We start from the raw sequence: 19,067 nt of genomic DNA on the forward strand, positions 1-19,067 counted from the left end.
TGTCAACACGTCTTGCAGGAACAGTGTCTGTAACTTTCAAGGAAATTTCAGTAGCAACAAGATCAGTCAAATTATCTGAACCACCAGCTACATACACGACTGAATTTTAGACAGACTTGAAATGCCATCTAGAAAGATTGTGTCTGGCAGGCAGGACTATATCAAAATGTCGGGAAATAGAACTTTGTCTAGAAGACCCGACTCTACAAATAATACATACAAATTTTTTTCAGATTGCTCAAATTTCCGGATACTCGCCAGGACAAACAACTTGGATACAACAACTATTAGGCGAAGGATTGACTTCTTGGTTCAAAATACCATTAATACTCCTGATTGTAGTGCTCGCATGATCTTTTATAATAACTTCACGTATGGCATGTTTTCGAAAGTAAAAGAGGAACGGTTTCTTTTCTTGTCCTTGTTCCGAAAAAAAAAAAAAAAGAAAAGAAATCTTTATCATTGCTATCTCTGTATAGGCTTTTAAATTAGGAATGTGAGGGTGAAAAGGGGACAGAAAGATGTAAGACCCTCTCAAGCTTTATTTGTTTAAAGCATAAGAGAGAAGGAAAGCAGTAAAGACGTAACATCCGCATGGAAAAAAAAACAGGAAGAATCTTCTCTCCTCTTCTTTTGAAAAAAAAAAAAGGGAGAGAGAAATTATGAAATAAGGGTAAAAGAACATTAAGGAAGTTTCAGAAGTAGCCTCTTTCCTTCTTTTCACCAAGGAAATTTATTCCATTGAAATTAATGATAGCAATTTTGTTACTTATCCACTAGGAAAAGAGAGCAATGTCTAGATGTTTATCTTGTTTTTCACACTACAAGATAAAAGCAGTTTATCTTTTTCTTACCTTATAACAGGCTAAAGAAGAGAAGAGAAAGACAATCAAAATTAACCAGAATGGATAAAATTATGGGAATTTCAACAACCTTTCAGATCATAATAGTTACACTATTGTTTCAAAATTCAGTTTTATACACAGGACTTTTTGTTCTTCAGCCACTAGATAAAGAAGCAATTGCAGGACAAACCATTATTTTCCCATGTAGATTGATGTCAAATATCACCGCTACAGCAAAATGGTTTTTCAACGGAAAGAATATTGATAGTTACTACAGACCACGATGTCTTCTGGATTTTAAAATTATTGGATCATCTAAAGAAAACGACTATGCATTACAAATCACTCAGTTACAATTAATGGATGAAGGTAAATATTACTGTCAAATGCAAACTACTGATGCGCATCAATACAATGCATTAACAGCATTAACCGACCTAGCCACGATTGAAGGAAACTCAGTTCTGTTGAAATGTGATGTCAAGGGAAATCCTCTACCCACGATAAAGTGGTATTTTGAGGACAGGCTCATTCAAAGTAGCATCGTTTCTACTCTATCAATCAGAAATATGTGCAGTTATCCAGTGTAGCTACACTGACTGTTTACGTAACGCCATTACCACCCTTGATTGGGGAAGGTTCTTTCCTAAGCAGAAATGAAGGAGACCAAGCCACTCTCACATGTAAGTCTTTAGCAGGCAAACCACCTGCCATATTACGCTGGATTAGCTTTGATGGAAAATCTGTAGTAAGATCGACACAGTCTAGTCAAGATTTATGGTCAGACCAAATTAGAGTAAACACATTTAAAGTGGATCTTTACTTTTTCTCCAGAACACGATAAGAAAGCAGTTACATGCATAGCAAATTATGTTTCATATCCTCATCCCATGATGACTTCTATAACTATTTTAGTAAAGTACAGACCTAGAGTTTCCTTGAGATCGACTGCGAAAGTTATTAGAGAATTTGATCAATTTAAATTGAGATGTGAAGCCCTTGCAAATCCAGATGTGTTTATTTATCAATGGTTTAAAGATAATGAGCAACTAGTAAAAGAAGGAAACAGCACGTTGGTAATCAGAAAGGTTCTTTGTGAAGACCATAATAGCAATTATACTTGTATGGTACGAAATGAATTGGGCTCAGCCCAATTCATAATAAAACGACAGGTTGTTATACGTGTATAGGTGAAATTACAGGATATCCAATAGTGAAAAGTGAAGCTTTAGTCTTTGTAAATAGACCGCCAGAAGGAAGTTGCACAGTACCTACAGCATATTTGGGAGACACGGTTCAATTGAAGTGTGTCTTTAGACACATACCACCATTAGGAAATGTATCTTAGAAAGGCCCGATAAGGAAGGAGTTATTGTAAATGCACATAGAGATGTGGAATCCCAGAGAAACCATTAGTATCCTAACTGTCACTTCAATTCAAGCAGATCAATTTGGATCTTATGAGTGTCATGCATGGAATGCATGGGGTCGGTCAAAGCTAATACTTCAAATTGAAAGAAACTGGTCCAAGGAAGTCATGAATATCATCCTAGGAATCCCCACAATATTCCTGATTGCAATGACATTAGGAGTAATGATTTGGAAGTCATGCACTGGAATAAGTAATAACGCAAGTAATTCCGATACATCATACAATACATACCAAGTCTATTACAATGGGAACGTCGACAAAGATAACGTTAGTTACATAGAATAAAGAAAGAAGACAAGAAAAGATTCTCTTCTGTATATCCTTCGGGACATACAAGCTTTTAAGTTTAGTGTTTACTACAGTTCATGTGTGTCATACGTCTACTTCTATGTATTTTGATATTACTATGCATTAAGGATCAAAAAAAAAAAAGGGGGAAGAATAACAAGTACCAATCTTCAAGTTTAATCACCTGAGGTCATCAGATGAAAAATAAAATGGTACAGACAATTCACCAAGCTATGGAAGAAAAACCCAGTTTATCACATCTTCGAGAAGATCAATAGTCTGAAAGACTGTTTCCGTGGAATGCTGCAGAAAATTGCAGAGTTTTATCCTTTCAGATGAAGAAGATCCAGTCAAAACATTCATGGTCACCAGAAGAAAATGAACAATAGACATCATAACTGTAGATGATGGAACAGATGTTCTCAGAATTAATGTTATGTGAATTAGATTAGAATTATTTGATAAAATGAATGTTTTTTTTTTTTTATTATGAATGCTTATAAAGTGTTAATTTTAGCTTTAGCATTTTAGCTTTAACATATAATAACCTTTGTATACCACAGAGAAGTTAAATGCAATATGATTGATTTTCTTATGTTTATAATTTCTTAGATGATAAGAACATATACTAATACCTGTTTTTCTTATTGTTTCATGTCTACTCCTGGAAAGCCAGGAGAACTTTGTGAAAAAAATAAGGTATAATATGCACTTGTACCAAGAACTTAAACTGTGGAAGAAGAAAAGTAATATCATAACCCATCGATGAAAAGCAAAGGAGTAAGGAACTTTATGATATCATGTCATGAAGAAATGGAGATGGCATCACACAAACTGTCCAAGAACTTGTACATGTGCACAGGAACACATATGTTAATCAAATACTTATCACCTATGTTATTCAAGTGTTTACCACATATATTAATCAAGTGTTTATCACCTATGTTATTATTGGCGCCTCTGTAGCCAGGTGGGCAGGAGCACCAGGGCGTAACACACGCTTCTTGATAAGACCGGGGTTCGAGCCCGTGCCCACCAAATACGGAGGATGCGGAAAGGTCAGGGAATGACCACCACATATCCCCGGAGCAATATGGCCTTAGTTGCTAATGCTCCTAAAAACCAAATAACAACAACAACAACAACCTATGTTATTGAAGTGTTTACCATATGTGTTAAGTAATTCATATGATCTAATTATCCTAGACTAGTTTGTCCATATTGTTGTTATTTGGTTTTTAGGAGCATTAGCAACTAAGGCCATATTGCTCCGGGATATGCGGTGGTCATTCCCTGAATGACCTTTCCGCATCCTCCGTATTTGGTGGTGACGGGCTCGAACCCCGGTCTAATCAAGAAGCATGTGCTACGCACTGCTGCTCCTTCCCACCTGGCTACGGAGGCGCCTTTTGTCCATATTACACGAAGGTAATAGGCTGAGACCTATAGTAGCCTAAATATCCACCTTTGTGAATTGTGTATCCCCAATTCACAAAGGAGGATCGAAGGGTTACACGAGTAATTACAGACCAGTTAGGTTAACATCTGTTAACCTTGAGGAAGGTAAAATAATGGACTCACTGGTTAAAGATGCATTGCAGGATCATCTAGACAAGACTGCAGCAATAATTCGGACACAGCATGGGTTTGTTAAGGGAAAGTCTTATCTGACAAATCTGATAGGATATTATGATGTGCTTACAAAGGAATTGGATGCAAAAAATAATTTTGATATCATATATTTGGATTTCAGGAAAGCTTTTGACACTGTTACGCATGAAAGACTATTGTATAAATTGGAGCAGAATGGTATTAAGGGTAAGCTGCTACAATGGATAAAAGGATGGTTAAGTGGGAGAAGACACAGGGTGGTAATCAATGGGTGCTGCTCTTTGTGGACTAATGTTATTAGTGGAGTCCCACAGAGTTTGGTGTTGGGTCCACTGTTGTTTTGTATATTTATCAATGATACTGATGAAGGTATATCAGGCTTAATGTCGAAGTTTGCAGATGATACAAAGGTCGGCAGGGTTGTATGACAGTAATGACAGTGTGCTACTGCAACAGGATCTAGATAATTTGGGCAGATGGGTTAAGAAGTGATAACTGAAGTTTAACCTTGACAAATGCAAAGTACTGCATATGGGTAGAAGTAACCCCAGAGAAACCTACCAACTGTGTGGTACTACACTTAATGTGGTAGAAAATGAAAAAGACCTGGGAGTAATTGTGCAGGCAGATATGAAGTTTTCTGAGCAATGCAGACAGGCAGCCAGGGCAGGTCATGGGGTTTTGTCAATGATATATAGGAATTTTGCTAGCAGGGAAAAGGAAGTGATTATCCCTCTGCATAAGGCAATGGTCAGGCCACGCCTTGAGTATTGCATTCAGGTCTGAAGGCCTCATTTTAGGAAAGATGTAGATTTACTTGAGCGTGTACAGAGAAGGGCAACAAAATTGGTGAGAGGAATGAAGGGATCCTCTTACCAAGAGAGGCTAAGTTCTGCAAATTGCAGTGGCTGGAGACTAGGCACCTGCGTGGTGATCTGATTGAGGTGTATACGGCCTTGAATGGGTTGAGCACACTGAATTCTGATGGGATTACGAACCTAAGGGGGCATAACTTCAAATTAAGAAAAGACAGATGTAGAATAGATGTGCGGAAATTTGCCTTTAGCCAGCGGGTGGTTAATTGTTGGAACAAACTTCCATCTGCCATTGTGGAAGTTGATAGGTTGAATAAATTTAAGGAGGAACTGGCCAGGCATTTGGAGGGAAATGTGTCATTTTTTTTTTTTTTTTTGGCTGATGCTGCATAAACTCATGCTTTCTTGCTTACACATACACATGCTTTCTTGCATCACAACAACTACTACTAACACCTTTCGTAGTTTTGCTGTCCACACATTTATACTATTATATAATATACATATTAAGATTACAGTTTGTAAAGGATAGAAGCATGAGAAAATCTGATTTTGACGTCGTCACCTCCCGCAGACAGAATCTCCGGATGCGAAACTGTTGTCCAGGTTCTGGCAATTCTTTTAGTGAGAGTGGGAGAGAGTGTGAGACTGAGAAATTCTCAGCTCACAACGATCGTGCAAAACTAATTAAACTATTCTACCAATAAAACCGATATTTAGAATAATTAGGCTAAATTGTCAAAAACCGTGTTCGATTGGAACCCACAATAATTAAGCAAAAGAAAAGACACATCCGTGAGTGTAGGGAAGGAGTACAAATGCTCCGCCATATAGCGGAAATTTCACCTGTCCCCCAATTGTGGGCACACGCTGCCGTGCGTCCAACCGGGGAGAAGGCGAAATCAGAATTAGTTATGAGAAAATGTGAAAGAACCAATGAGAAGGCAAGGATTGCCATAACCACCAGAATCTTGCATTTGCTTTTAATAGGGATTAATAACATGGGTGGAAAGGAGAGTAAGATCCTTGGTTCCCATGTCAACAACAGCAAATGAAAAGATGTTTATGGTCATAGCGAAGCCCACACACACATAGGACCGTGGGACCGTTACCAAAAATGGTCACATCGGAGGAAGATGCCCTCCCTCCTAGGGTCACTTTGTGACAATGACGTAAGCTCGAATAATCCTTTTATTTTAGCATAGCCAATGAAAGGAGAATCTTTCGGGGAAAGCACAGCAAAAGGCGCAAGGTATATAAGAGTATTGGAGACCCAAAAAGGAACAGAGATGGGAGTTGGCTTTTCGCAGTTAAACAGCTAGTCGGAAAAACAGTGGAGCAGTTAGATACAAAGGCAAGATCAGGGAGGAGCAGAGAGAGAAGAAGAAGAGCGACCACCAGGCACAAAAGATCCAAAAACAGCAGAGGACCACACCCAGATTTCGCTGGAGAGAAGGAGGCCACATAACTGAATTTCAGGAGCAAGTGATTCAACTGGTAAGCCATTATTTTATTAGTGTGAATGTAAAGCTTGAAAAACAAAACCAACCAATAACATTTTCATTGCTTCTTTTCTGATCCTCACGAACTACATCTTAACACAATATAGGTTAACGACCATAATGCTTTCATAAGTACCCGAAAATACCCCTAAAAAGCCGAATGCCCACAAAGTGCAAGTTAATCAAGTATGATCAAGCGCTGGTTTTCGAATGATGATGGAGAAAGGACTGAATGACAACAGGGTATTAGGGTTCAGCTACCCTAACGTTCCTTTTGACCTTAAAATGTGTAAAATAAAATAAGTGTTTATGAGCATTATGGACATTTGGCCTAGAACAATCTAGTGTACGACAAAGGTAAGAATTGAAGAGTTTATTTTGTAAGATGAAATGCAGGATTTTCACGAAGGGCTAAATGTACTACTTTACCATTTTAATCACACCTTCGATATTATTGTATGGAATCAACACCTGTATGTCACAACTTATACAAATTACACATACAGAATGCAAGTGTAATGTACCTGTTTTCTTTGTTATAATAAATGTTGTGTGTTACACTACGTCTCATTCTCTCTGCCCGTATTCTAATACACCAGCATAAACAAGTACAAACCAGGAGGAGTTGTTGCGGGGGATTGAGTTGACACCCTGTAATCATTCGATCTTTTATCACAACGCGAATCCAATAGCTGCAGTCCCAGAGGTTATATAGCCCCTGAGTACCGAGGGCAGGGATTTTTCCTAAGAGGTGGTAAGTTAGAGCGACTAGACGAAAAAGGGCATCGCCCCAAGAGAACGAAGGGAAACAAAATGGCACCGTGAAGCAAGCAAGCCCAAACAAGATGGTGCTGTAAAAAGAGGGATGCGCCCATAAGATGGTGTCCATGACCATGATAAAATAAAATAAGTTTAACCGAAATAAAACAAAGATTAAAGTACTAAATCCCTGATCAGAAGATGGTTTCCATGATCCAAGATAAAACAAAGGTTTGAAGTGCAGAAAACAGAAATAAATAAAATAATGATACACCAGCATAAACAAGTACAAACCAGGAGGAGTTCTTGCGGAGGATTGAGTTGACACCCTGTGATCATTCGATCTTTTATCACAACACGAATCAAACAGCTGCAGTCCCAGAGGTTATACATCACCTGAGGACCGAGGGCAGGGATTTTGTCCTAAGAGATAGTAAGTTAGAGCAACTAGACAAAAAAATGATGTTGCCCCGAGAGAACAAAGGGAAACCAGATGGCACCGTGAAGCAAGCAAGCCCAAACAAGATGGTGCTGTAAAAAGAGGGACGCGTGCAGATTATGCTGTTAGTTAAGAAACACACAAAATCTAAGGAAGTGCGTACAATTGATGTTGGTGGACAATGCAATGTTGAGACTGTTTGGTGTGATATAAGCACTGGGAAAGGAAAAATGAAAGTAGGTGCATGTCATAGGCTTAATGAATCTGATGAGAATAATGATAAGCAATTGTACAGAGAAATAGAGTGGGTCAGTAAATTATAGAGTCTTATAATGGGGGATTTCAATTTCCCATAGATTGACTATAATTTGTGGGTTGGTCACTCACACATTAGCAAGGCAACTTGTTCAGGAGCAACTTGTTCAGGAGGCAATTAGAGGGAGTAATACTCTTGATCTGATTATCAGTAGTGATTTTTCACGCATTAAGAATCTGCAGATAAAGTGGCAATGATTAGAGTATGCTGAAGTCGGATTTACTCAAAGAGGTAACTGTCATCAGGGGTAAAGGAAAGGGTTTTTGCTTTTGAAAAGTTGACTACGGTGGTCTGAGACAGTACTTAAATTCTATATGGTGGGACCAACTGACGATGTTATCAACAGCAAATTCAAAATGGGAAGCATTGAAAGAATTAATCTTGGAACCAACTAGGCTTTTCATACCAATTAAGAAATATTGTTCAAGATTTAGGTCTAAATGGATGTTAGATGAACTAATTAGACATACGGCAGAGAAAAAAAACGCATGGGATACATATAAATTAACAGGAGACACAGAAGCCTATGATAGATATAAACTCGTCTGTAACCAAGTCAAAAAGGAGGTTAGGCAGGCAAACGCAGTTTATGAGAAATCTTTGGCAAAGGATGCAAAGAAAAACAGAAAAGAGAAGGGGATGAATCAAATTGGTCCACTTGATATCAAGGCGCCTCCGTAGCCTGGTGGGCAGGAGCAGCCATGCATAGCACACGCTTCTGGCTCAGACTGGGGTTCGAGCCCGTGACCACCAAATACGGAGGATGTGAAAAGGTCAGGAAATGACCACCGCATATCAAAGGAGCAATATGGCCTTAGTTGCTAATGCTCCTAAAAACCAAATAACAACAACAACTTGATATCAATAGTTCAACTGTTGATGATCCTGCTCAGGTAGCTAACAAACTAAATAAATATTTTGCATCTACATTCACATGAGGAGTTATTCAGGGAGGGGAATGCCAGAAGTGTATTAAACTCTGGCAATAAGCTAGATAATCTTGTAATAAATGAGAGTAAAGTGGAGGAGAAATTGTTGAAGATCAACCTAAGAAAGACACTTGGGATGGATGGACTCTATCCAGTTCTATTAAAGGAGGCAGCAAAGGAAGTAAGCAAACCCGTAGCCATAATTATGAGAGCTTCCTTGGACTCAGGAGAGGTACCCATGTATTGGAGATGTGAAAATGTGACCCCAATCCACAAAAGAGGATCAAGGAGAAAAACAGGTAATTACAGACATGTTAGTTTAACTTCTGTTACAGGGGAATTAATGGAGGCACTGGTTAAAGAAGCATTGCAGAATCATCTAGACATGGCTTCAGTTATAGCTCGGATGCAGCATAGGTTTGTTAAGGGGAAGTCTTGTCTGACCAATTTGATTGGATACTATGATGTAGTCTCAAAGGAACTGGTTGCAAAGAATAATTTTGATATCATCTATTTGGATCTTAGAAAGGCTTTTGATATTGCTGAACATGGAAGCCTGCTGCACAAATTCGAGCAGTGTGGCACTGCAGGCAAATTACTGCTTTGGATAAAGGGATGGTTGAGTGGGAGAAGAAAGGGTGGTATTCAATGGACACTGCTCATCGTGGACAAATGTTATTAGTGGAGTCCCCAAGGGTTCAGTGTTAGATCCATTGTTGTTTTCTATATTCATCAATGATATTTATAATGATATATCAGGCTTAATCTCCAAGTTTTCAGATGATACAAAGGTTGGCAGGGTTGTTAATGACAACCCTGCCGACCTTTATATGCTGTTGCAACATGATCTAGAAAAGTTGAGCAGATGGGCTGAGAGGTGGCAACTGAAGTTTAACATTGACAAATGTAAAGTTTCACTCTGTACACTGACAGTGGTATAGAGAGAAAAGGACTTGGGGGTAATTGTGCAGGCAGATATGAAGTTTTCTGAGCAGTGCACATGGTCTGCAAGAGTAGCTCATTGTATCTTGTCAATGATATACTGGAATTTTTCTAGCAGGTATAAGGAGATTATTATCCCCTTGTATGAGGCAATGGTCAGGCCACACCTTGAGTACTGTATACAGATCTGGAGGCCTCATTTTAAGAAGGATGTAGAGCTGTTGGAACGAGTACAGAGAAGGGCAACAAGATTAGTGAATGGAACAAAGGGTTGCTCTTACGAAGAAAGGCTTAGGTTTTGCAAATTACAGTGTCTGGAGACTAGGCACCTGCAAGGTGATCTGACTGAGGTGTATAAAGTGTTAAATGGTTTGAGTATGCTCAATGCTGATGGGATTCTTTCTCTTGCTCAGAATAACTGCCTGAGAGGGCATACATTCAAATTTAGGAAAGACAGTTGTAGGATAGATGTGTGCAGGTTTGCCTTTAGCCAGTGGTTGGTTGACTGCTGGAACGAACTTCCATCTGTCGTTTTAGAAGTTGATAGCTTAAACAGATTCAAGGCAAAACTAGACAAATATTTGGAGCACGTGGATGGGTGAAACGAAAGGGTGTGTGTGTGTGTGTGTGTGTGTGTGTGTGTGTGTGTGTGTGTGTGTGTGTGTGTGTGTGTGTGTGTGTGTGTGTGTGTGTGTGTGTGTGTGTGTGTGTGTGTTTTGGCTGAAGCTATATAAGCTTGCTTTCTTGCATCATGTGCCTTTGCTAATGCTAATTGGTATTAGTAATGGCCGCATGGTGCAAAAAAGCCTATGGCTTATGCTGCACCAGCCAAAAAATAAAAAACAAATAAATAAATAAAAAAAAAGAATAAAACAATGATAAAAAAATAATGAATAAATAAATAATAATAATTAATAAAAGAAAGAGAAATTAAACCTATCATCCTATGCACTTCCCTCACCTGAAGGTACTATCCAGATGACCTTTGAAATTCCCCAAATTGTCAGCCTCTATCACCCATGTAGGCAACTTATTCCAGTAATTTATAACTCGCTGGCTAAAATAAAACTTCCTGCAGTCCAATATAAACATTTCCCCCTCCCCCGTAACTTGAATTTGTCCCCTAGTTCTAGCATCATTTATAATCTTGAAAATTTCATCCTCATACATTTTACTGATGCCTCTCAAAGCCTTAAACACCTCAATCAAATCTATTCTGTAAGGTGTCTAGTTTCCAAACTCTGCAACGCACATATTCGAAGTCTTTCTTCATAAGGACGCCCTTTTGCCAATCTCACCAGGCGAGTTACCCATCTTTGCACCCTTTCAAGAAGCTCGATGTCGTTCTTTAGGTGCAGTCCCCATACTTGAACACAGTATTCCAAGTGTGGTCTAAAAAAAGCCTTATATAATGAGATCATCACGTCCATATCGCTACTTGCAAAAGTCTGATAGGACACCATGGGCCTTACTTGCAACCTGTTTACAATGTTCAGAGAATTTCATGTCTGACCATATCGTAACACCCAAGTCCCTTTCCTCCAGTATTGGGTTTAGTTGAACTCCACAAAGTGAATAAGTTATTTTGGGATTACTGTTTCCCGAGTGTAATACCTTACAACCTTACACTTTGTTGGATTAAAGCATAGCTACCATTTTTCTGACCATTCCTGAAGCCTACCTAGGTCTCTCTGAAGAAGCTCAGCTTGACAGTGATCATTAACTACTCTACCAATTTTAACATCATCTGCAAATTTAGACATCACGCCTTCTATCCCTTCATCGATGTCATTTATGAAAATTAAAAACAACAGTGGTCCTAATACTGATCCTTGGGAAACCCTACTTCTTACATCAACCCAATCTGAGGAATAGCCATTTATCACAACCCTCTGTCTCCTGCCCTGAAGCCATCCTGCTATCCATCTAAGGATTTTCCCAGTGATTCCAACCTGTTCCAGCTTATAAAGCAACTGCTCATGTGGGACTGAGTCAAAAGCTTTGCTGAAATCTAAATAAACAATGTCGAAATTATTCCCTAAATCGTGAGTGACCCTTTCAAAATAGCAAACCAGATTTGTTAAACATGATTTTCCCTTTACAAAACCATGCTGAGTATCCTTGAGAATTTCAATTCGATCCAAATGATCCTGAATTCCACCCTTGATCAATGCCTCCATGATTTTCCCTACCACTGAAGTTCAGGTCGATAATTTCCCACTTCACTCTTAGAGCCACCCTTATGTATGGGAGATACATTGGCACTTTTCCAATCCAAGGGAATCTCCCCAGAGTCTAGTGATGCTCGCATAATTAGCCTCAATGGTTCAATGCACTCACTTGCTGCCTCCCTTGATTATAGGGTATATTCCATCAACTCCAGGAGCCTTACTGGCCTGTGAAATTTCTTGTGAAGAAGAAATTTCACAAGAAATAATCTTGTGAAATTTCAATATCATTAATTACATATTTTTCAACTTCGCTCGTGCAATTTTCCATTGCCACAAAAGGTTTTTCATTTGTAAATATCGATTCAAAATAACTGTTGAGTTCATCTGCTATGGCAGCTGGTGTATTTAATACTATCCTCTTTCCCTTACGTAAAGGTCCGATCTGGTTTGTCCTGCTCTTCTTGGCATTTATATATGTGAAGAATTCCTTATCACCCCCCCCCTTTGCTCTGTTTGCTAGTGATTTCTCATAAACTGCCTTTGCCTGTCGAACCTTTTCTGTGGCTCTATTACAGCTCATCTTGTAGCTGTTATAGGCTTCAGTACTTTTTATTGCTCTGTAACCTTTCCATGCCACCTTTTTCTGCTCAAGTAATGTGGCAACTTCACTATTCATCCAACTTGGAACCCTCCTCGTGGAGTATTTTTTTTAATGGTAAATACGCATTAAAGGCATCTGTGATTAATGTTTTCAAAGCATACCACAGTTCAAATGTATTCATTCTCTGCACGATATCTACCCAGTTAATAGAGGCCATGTAGTACCTTAAGGCATCGTAATTTCCTTTTCTGAAATTCAATGCTAACTAGCAGAACAAATTTTAAATCATTGAAAAGGAACTGTGAATTATTTATTGCATGAAATTCAAAACAAATTTATAAGTTTAATTGGAAATGAAATTCCAGTATTATTTAAAAAATTAAAAAAACTAATTACTTCTTTTTAACAGATTGCACAACCGATTTATCACATCATGAACAAATGTCCCAAATAATTAGATATGTGCAAAATATAGATGAAAAAAATCAACAGAAGAGAGTTTCATTGATTTTATAAAAAGTAAAGAAAAGACTGCCATTGGATTGGCAACAGAAATTTTTACCAAATTAGAACCGAATGGACTTGACATTGAAAATGTAAGGGGGCAGAGATACAATAACAGGGCCAATATTGCAGGAAAATGTAATGGCATACAGGCAATAATTTTAAAAAAATGAATTTGTAACATTTTTACCATGTTCGACACATAGTCTTAATTTAGGTGGTGTACATGTAACGTCAATAACATCTGGGATATAAGCTTTTTTGGCATTATTCACAGAATATTTACTTTTTTTTCTGGTTCCAGTAGTCACTAGGAAATTTTAATGAATACTTTTTTGAAGGTTTCACTTAAAAGACATATAGACAAAAGATGGTAGTCCAAAGAACGAGCTATAAAATCTTTGTTCTTAAAAATAACAAAAGTTCATGGTCTTAATTAATATTGGAGATACATCTGCAAATGTGGGAACTATCAGTATTGATCAAAGTCTGCTTTTACAAGCAGACTATCCTTTTTTTATGCAGATGGCTATACAGAATAAAATTCTTCATAATATTGACTGTGTAAATAAAGCATTGCAAGCTAAAAAGCTTTGCATATGTATCTCTTCCCAATTAATAAGCGGATTGATAAAAAATCTCCAAGAAATATGGGAAAGTGAATTTCAAGATATTTTCGGATATGCTGCTACCACAGCAAAAAAAAAATGGATATACCAGCTACATCTTCCAGATGAAAGAAGAAGAAAAAAAAAAAAGAATGATACTTTATGAATATTCAGATGATATCAATTTATCTGCAGAACAACAAACAATTTGGATATCATCATTCTTCTCTTTCTTGGTGATTCCCTGCTACTTCTGACTCTTGTTTTCTCTCTCGGGGATAACTCAATTTTTTGTCGCTGGTACAGCAAAAGCCTCAAGCTTCATTACACCATATGGTTAATTATAATAATAATAAAAAAAAACTCCACATATTTACAAGTCACCCCAAATTGGAGTGACTTATAAATATGTGGAGTTGGTCATACCACTGCCATGGTCATGCTCAGTTATACGAAATTTTTAGAATTTTAATCTTCCAACCATTTATCTATTAATTTTCCTTATTATTCTTTAATTTTTATTAGATGACTATAGTAGTGTGTACAATTATTGGTTGTGGCAGATGCAGTTCATGACTTGCACATGTCACTGATTTTCTCAGGCTTCTGAGGAAAGTACATCTAACTTTCTCCATTATTTCATCACTCACACCTGGTCTGCCCATTTTCTTTGCAAAAGTAACATAACATCCTGTATTCATGAAATTTCTGTGCCACTGATACACAGAATTTCTGCTGGGAGGATTCTTTGTAAAATTAGTGCAAAGTCGTCTCTGGGCTGTTGATGCTGACTTTACTTCCTAAAACCAAAAGACACTGCACTTTTTTGGCACCAATAAAATCTGCCATTTTGCTGATGCTACTGCAATGCCTCTGGTGGGAGCAGATACAACTACTAATTGTTTCTAAAACAAACTTCACTGTTACAGAGATTTTTCTATACAGCCATATACTCATTCATTTTATCTACAACACTGCTCTCAGAAAAGTTGTTAATCCTGTATATAATAATGCTCAATTTTCTTGCTAACTTCACAAACTTAATGAACAATAAAAATAAAAATTAAAAAAAAAAAAAAAAAACAGAGGTAAGTCATGATAAGTTCATCATGATAGGATCATTCATAATATGGTAAACTCTTTAAAACTCAGCAATTTCAGGGATTGAGCAGTTCCAGATTTTAAAATTTTCTGGATTTTAGAGAAGCATATCTGATAGTTAAGAAAAGCATTTCAATGAATATTAAGCACCAACAACTGACCTTACTTACATCTATAAACATTCATGACAAGAAATAGTGCCAATAGTTAAAATGTAAATAACAGTTCAATTTAAATAACATGCAAACAAATAACAATAAACATAGTCACACCAAATGTTGTTACGTACTGTAATGTCAATTTTAAATGCATGCCTAGCATAGAATCAGAGAATATCTATGAAAGTACTTCACAGAAGAATTTTTGAAATGGAGGATAAAAAGAAAATAAACTATTCTCAAGGAATAATCATAAAGAGTCAATCTTTATTGATTTACATGACATTTTCATTTTAATAATATACTGCACAGAAATTCAATCAATTTCTTGCATGTAATAAATCTCCCTAATGTTAATTTTTCCCACTGATTTACCTATAGCAGAGAGAGAAAAAAAATAGGTGGTCAAGGTCACTAGGCCTTCTCTTCAACAACTTTAATACACATTGGGAAGCCAAACAAGTGACCTCGAGATGATTGTTGTTTTTCTCCTTACTAGAGCTGTATGGCTAGTTATAATAGTGGTTAAAAAACCAGTTGGGTGAAAATGAATCTACTATTTGTGCAACTCAGTAAGTTGTTGTTTATGGAAGAGATTAACAATAGATCTAACATACAGGTTAGTGCAAATGCATTAACCTCATGTTGCATATAAGTTATTGCAAGTAAACTTATATGCAACGTGAGGCTCTAGCCCCTAAAATGCTTTTACCCATAGATCTAATCAAATGTATTTTTTCAGCTATAACTACACTGAGCATTTTCAATCTCTTTTGGCAATAATTCTTAATTAATGTCAAACTTATCACAAGCTCATGCAACTGTTATTAATTTCCCACATCATAGTGAACAAGGTTATGAATTTTTCTGAATAAGAGTGCAAAAAGAGAGAAATTTGTTATAATAGAGCTTAAGTAATATGGCTTCAGAGAAATTATAACCTATTTGCAGAAATATCTTGTTCTTTCAAGTATTTTTCACCAGTAGTATTTAAACTACACTGATAATGAAATGATCATAATTCTCAAGGAACAAACTTACCATTTTAACAAGCTGCCCTAGTACCGCACTACTTTCAAACTGATGGCCTTGCCAAAAGGTTAATTTGCCATTTGTTTAAAAGATGAAACTGCTATGACAGCCTGTTTCAAGACCCACCTCCACCCCCGCCTCATATAACAAGTGGACTCTAGTGACAATACACATATACTACATGGCACCACAAATAACTTCTTTATAATTATTTTGTGCTGAAATTAGCTGTTTTGGCAATCTCAACTTTTAAATAAATGGCCAATTAACCTTTTGGTGAGGCCACCTTTTCAAAGTAAGGCAACACCAACTCACTATAGTTTGTTCTACTGTGAGAATTAAGACCATTGCATTATCTATATGCTTTAAATCTTATTCCGCAAAAAAAGCCATTTTGTTGATGATTAAAGGACAAGGTAGTCCTACAAGCATCTTATAAAGAGAGAGAGAGAAAAAAAAATACTCCCCCACCCTTTGCATGGATCTTTAATTACTAGTATGATTGTTTTTAACAAATATTGACTGCTTTCTTAATAAAGGATGTCATGGTTTGAGTGTCCCTGATTTTAAAAATTGGTTAACATTCATGTGTTGTACATGTGGCAATGTAGTGGGTGCCAGTAGAGGGGGATGTGGTCAAGTCTCACTGTTGATGTTTTGAAATGCACTGTGACTGAGGCTATGGCATTGCCGTCATTTGTGTAAAAATGGCATCAGTGCAAGAGAAAGCAGAGGTGGTGGTGTGGTTTGCAGAGAGCAAATCAGTTGCCACAGTTCAAAGGAAATTTAGATGTGTTCAACAAAGATGCACCTGACTAAAAGTCTATACGAAGATGGTACAGGGCATTTTTTGAACACCAGTAGTATGCAGAAGCAACACAGATGAGGTCATCAAAGCATCTTGAAGAGGTACAGGCTGCCATTTTTTTGTATCCATTGAAATCAATCAGGTGTGCATCAAGGGAACTGAACATGCCCCATGCAATTCTGCACATGGTCACACACAAGTGGCTGCATTTCTACACCTATAAATTGAAAATGGTCCAAGAAATCAAGCTGAGTGACAAACTACAGCAACAAAACTTTACTATTGAAGTTATTGATTGCATCGACCAAAACCACGATTTCTTGAATCACGTTATGTTTTCCAACGAGGCAGTATTTCATGTTTCAGGAAAAGTTAACTGACACAATGCTCCAATATTGGATTATGAAAACCAGCACTGTATCCAAGAGCACACTTAAGACAACTCAAATGTAAATGTGTGGTGTGGTCTTATGAAGAACAAGATTATTGGGCCATTCTTCTTCTTGAGTGATAGTGTTACAGGAATCACATACTTAGTCATGCTGGAACAATACATATTTCTTCAGCTTGCATACGAACAGCCCAACATAATCTTCCAGCAACTGCCTCATTGGAGATTGCAAATGTGCACTGCTCTGAACAACACATTACTGAACCATTGTACTATGCATGGTGAACCCCTCTAATTCACCTGGCATCTCTCTCTTATATTTCTTCTTCTGGGACTATGTGAAAGATATATTTTATTCCACCAAGGTGTCTAACATCATCACCTTATTTAAACACATTGTGCAAGCAATTGCCACCATTAGTGCAGATACGTTGAGTTAACCTGGTCGGAAATCAAGTATTGCTTGGACATTCTTCACTGCATCAAAGGAGCTCATGTAGAAGTCTGCTGACTTTTTTTTAATTATAAACTGTTTGTAAGTTTTCTTTCCCAATAAAAGTTATTAACATTTCCTAGTACACTGGGTTTTCTTTTGCAACATATTTAACATCAGGGTCATTAAAAAGGGAAGCCAGTATATCCGGATTGTAAAATACCATATTTTAAAGAATTCCGGATTGTCAAGCTGGATTAAAATATCAGTTTACTATAGCAGTATAATAAGACAAAAATCACAAAAATCTTTAAAGAAATGAATAGAACTTTCGTGCAATTAATTATGCAGATCTTAGGTATTTACCAAACGATTCAAATCAGGAAAATTTGCAATATTCTCCACCAAAGCACTGGACACCTCAGCCACCGGAACTGTTGAAACTATAAAATAGATAAAAAAAATATAAGGATGCATACATATAGTGAAACCTCTAAATTATGTTTTTAAAGGTTTCAGAATAACTAAATGTAAAATTGAGGAAAGTGTAAAAATGAGGAGCAGTATGATGCAAAAAAATTAAAAAATAAAACATTAAAAATTACTTTATTGCATGCAAATAATGCTTAGTTTATTGGCAAATTACATAAGTAATATTAATTGGTATCACGTGCATACCAATGAATTTGTAAAATTTAAGATTCATTATTTTTCCCAGCATAGATGCACCCCACAGGTTCTTATGCATTTGCAATTTCCCCCGGCACTAAAAAGATTCCCCACCCCTGCTTTAAACCACTGACAAGACCCCATGACCTGCTTTGGCAGCTTGTCTACACTGCTCAGAAAACTTCATATTGACTGAACAATTATTCCCAGGTCTTTTTCATTCTCCACTACCCTGAGTGTAGTAACCATACAGTTGGTACATTTTTCTGGGGTTACTGCTACCCATATGCAGTATTTTGCATCTGTCAAGGTTAAACTTCAGTTGCCACTTCTCAGCCCATCTGCCCAACTTCTTTAGATCCTGTTGCAGTAGCACACTGTCATTAACAACCCTGTCAACTTTTATATCACAGCAAACTTTGACATTAAGCCTGATATACCTTCATCAATATCACTGATAAATACAGAAAACAACAACGGGTCCAACACTAAACCTTGGGCAACTCCACTAATAACATTACTCCATGAAGACTGCCAGTGTCCACCGATTATCATTCTCTGTCTTCTCCTGCTCAACCATCCCTTTATCCATCACAGCAACTTGCCCTTAATGCTATACTGCTGCAATTATTACAGTAGTCTTCTATGTGCAACAGTATCAAAAGCTTTCGTAAAATCCAAGTATATGATATCAAAAAAATAATTTTTTGCAT

The 19,067-nt window shown here is 37.2% G+C and overlaps 1 protein-coding gene across 5 annotated transcripts in view; it reads right to left on the bottom strand.

Annotated features, from left to right (window-relative positions):
* The window catches only part of pps (protein partner of snf), a 656,065-nt gene that overhangs the window by 369,891 nt on the left and 267,107 nt on the right, over positions 1-19,067 (bottom strand). For all 5 annotated transcript variants that reach the window (XM_090386465.1, XM_090386467.1, XM_090386466.1 and 2 more), the window contains one exon: positions 18,052-18,128. In XM_090386465.1, coding sequence (XP_090242591.1) covers positions 18,052-18,128 — 77 coding nt within the window. The remainder of the gene's footprint in view (positions 1-18,051; positions 18,129-19,067) is intronic.

Source organism: Mastigoproctus giganteus, chromosome 12, assembly GCF_048544385.1.
Source record: "Mastigoproctus giganteus isolate SK-2022 chromosome 12, ASM4854438v1, whole genome shotgun sequence".
Taxonomy (NCBI): domain Eukaryota; kingdom Metazoa; phylum Arthropoda; class Arachnida; order Uropygi; family Thelyphonidae; genus Mastigoproctus; species Mastigoproctus giganteus.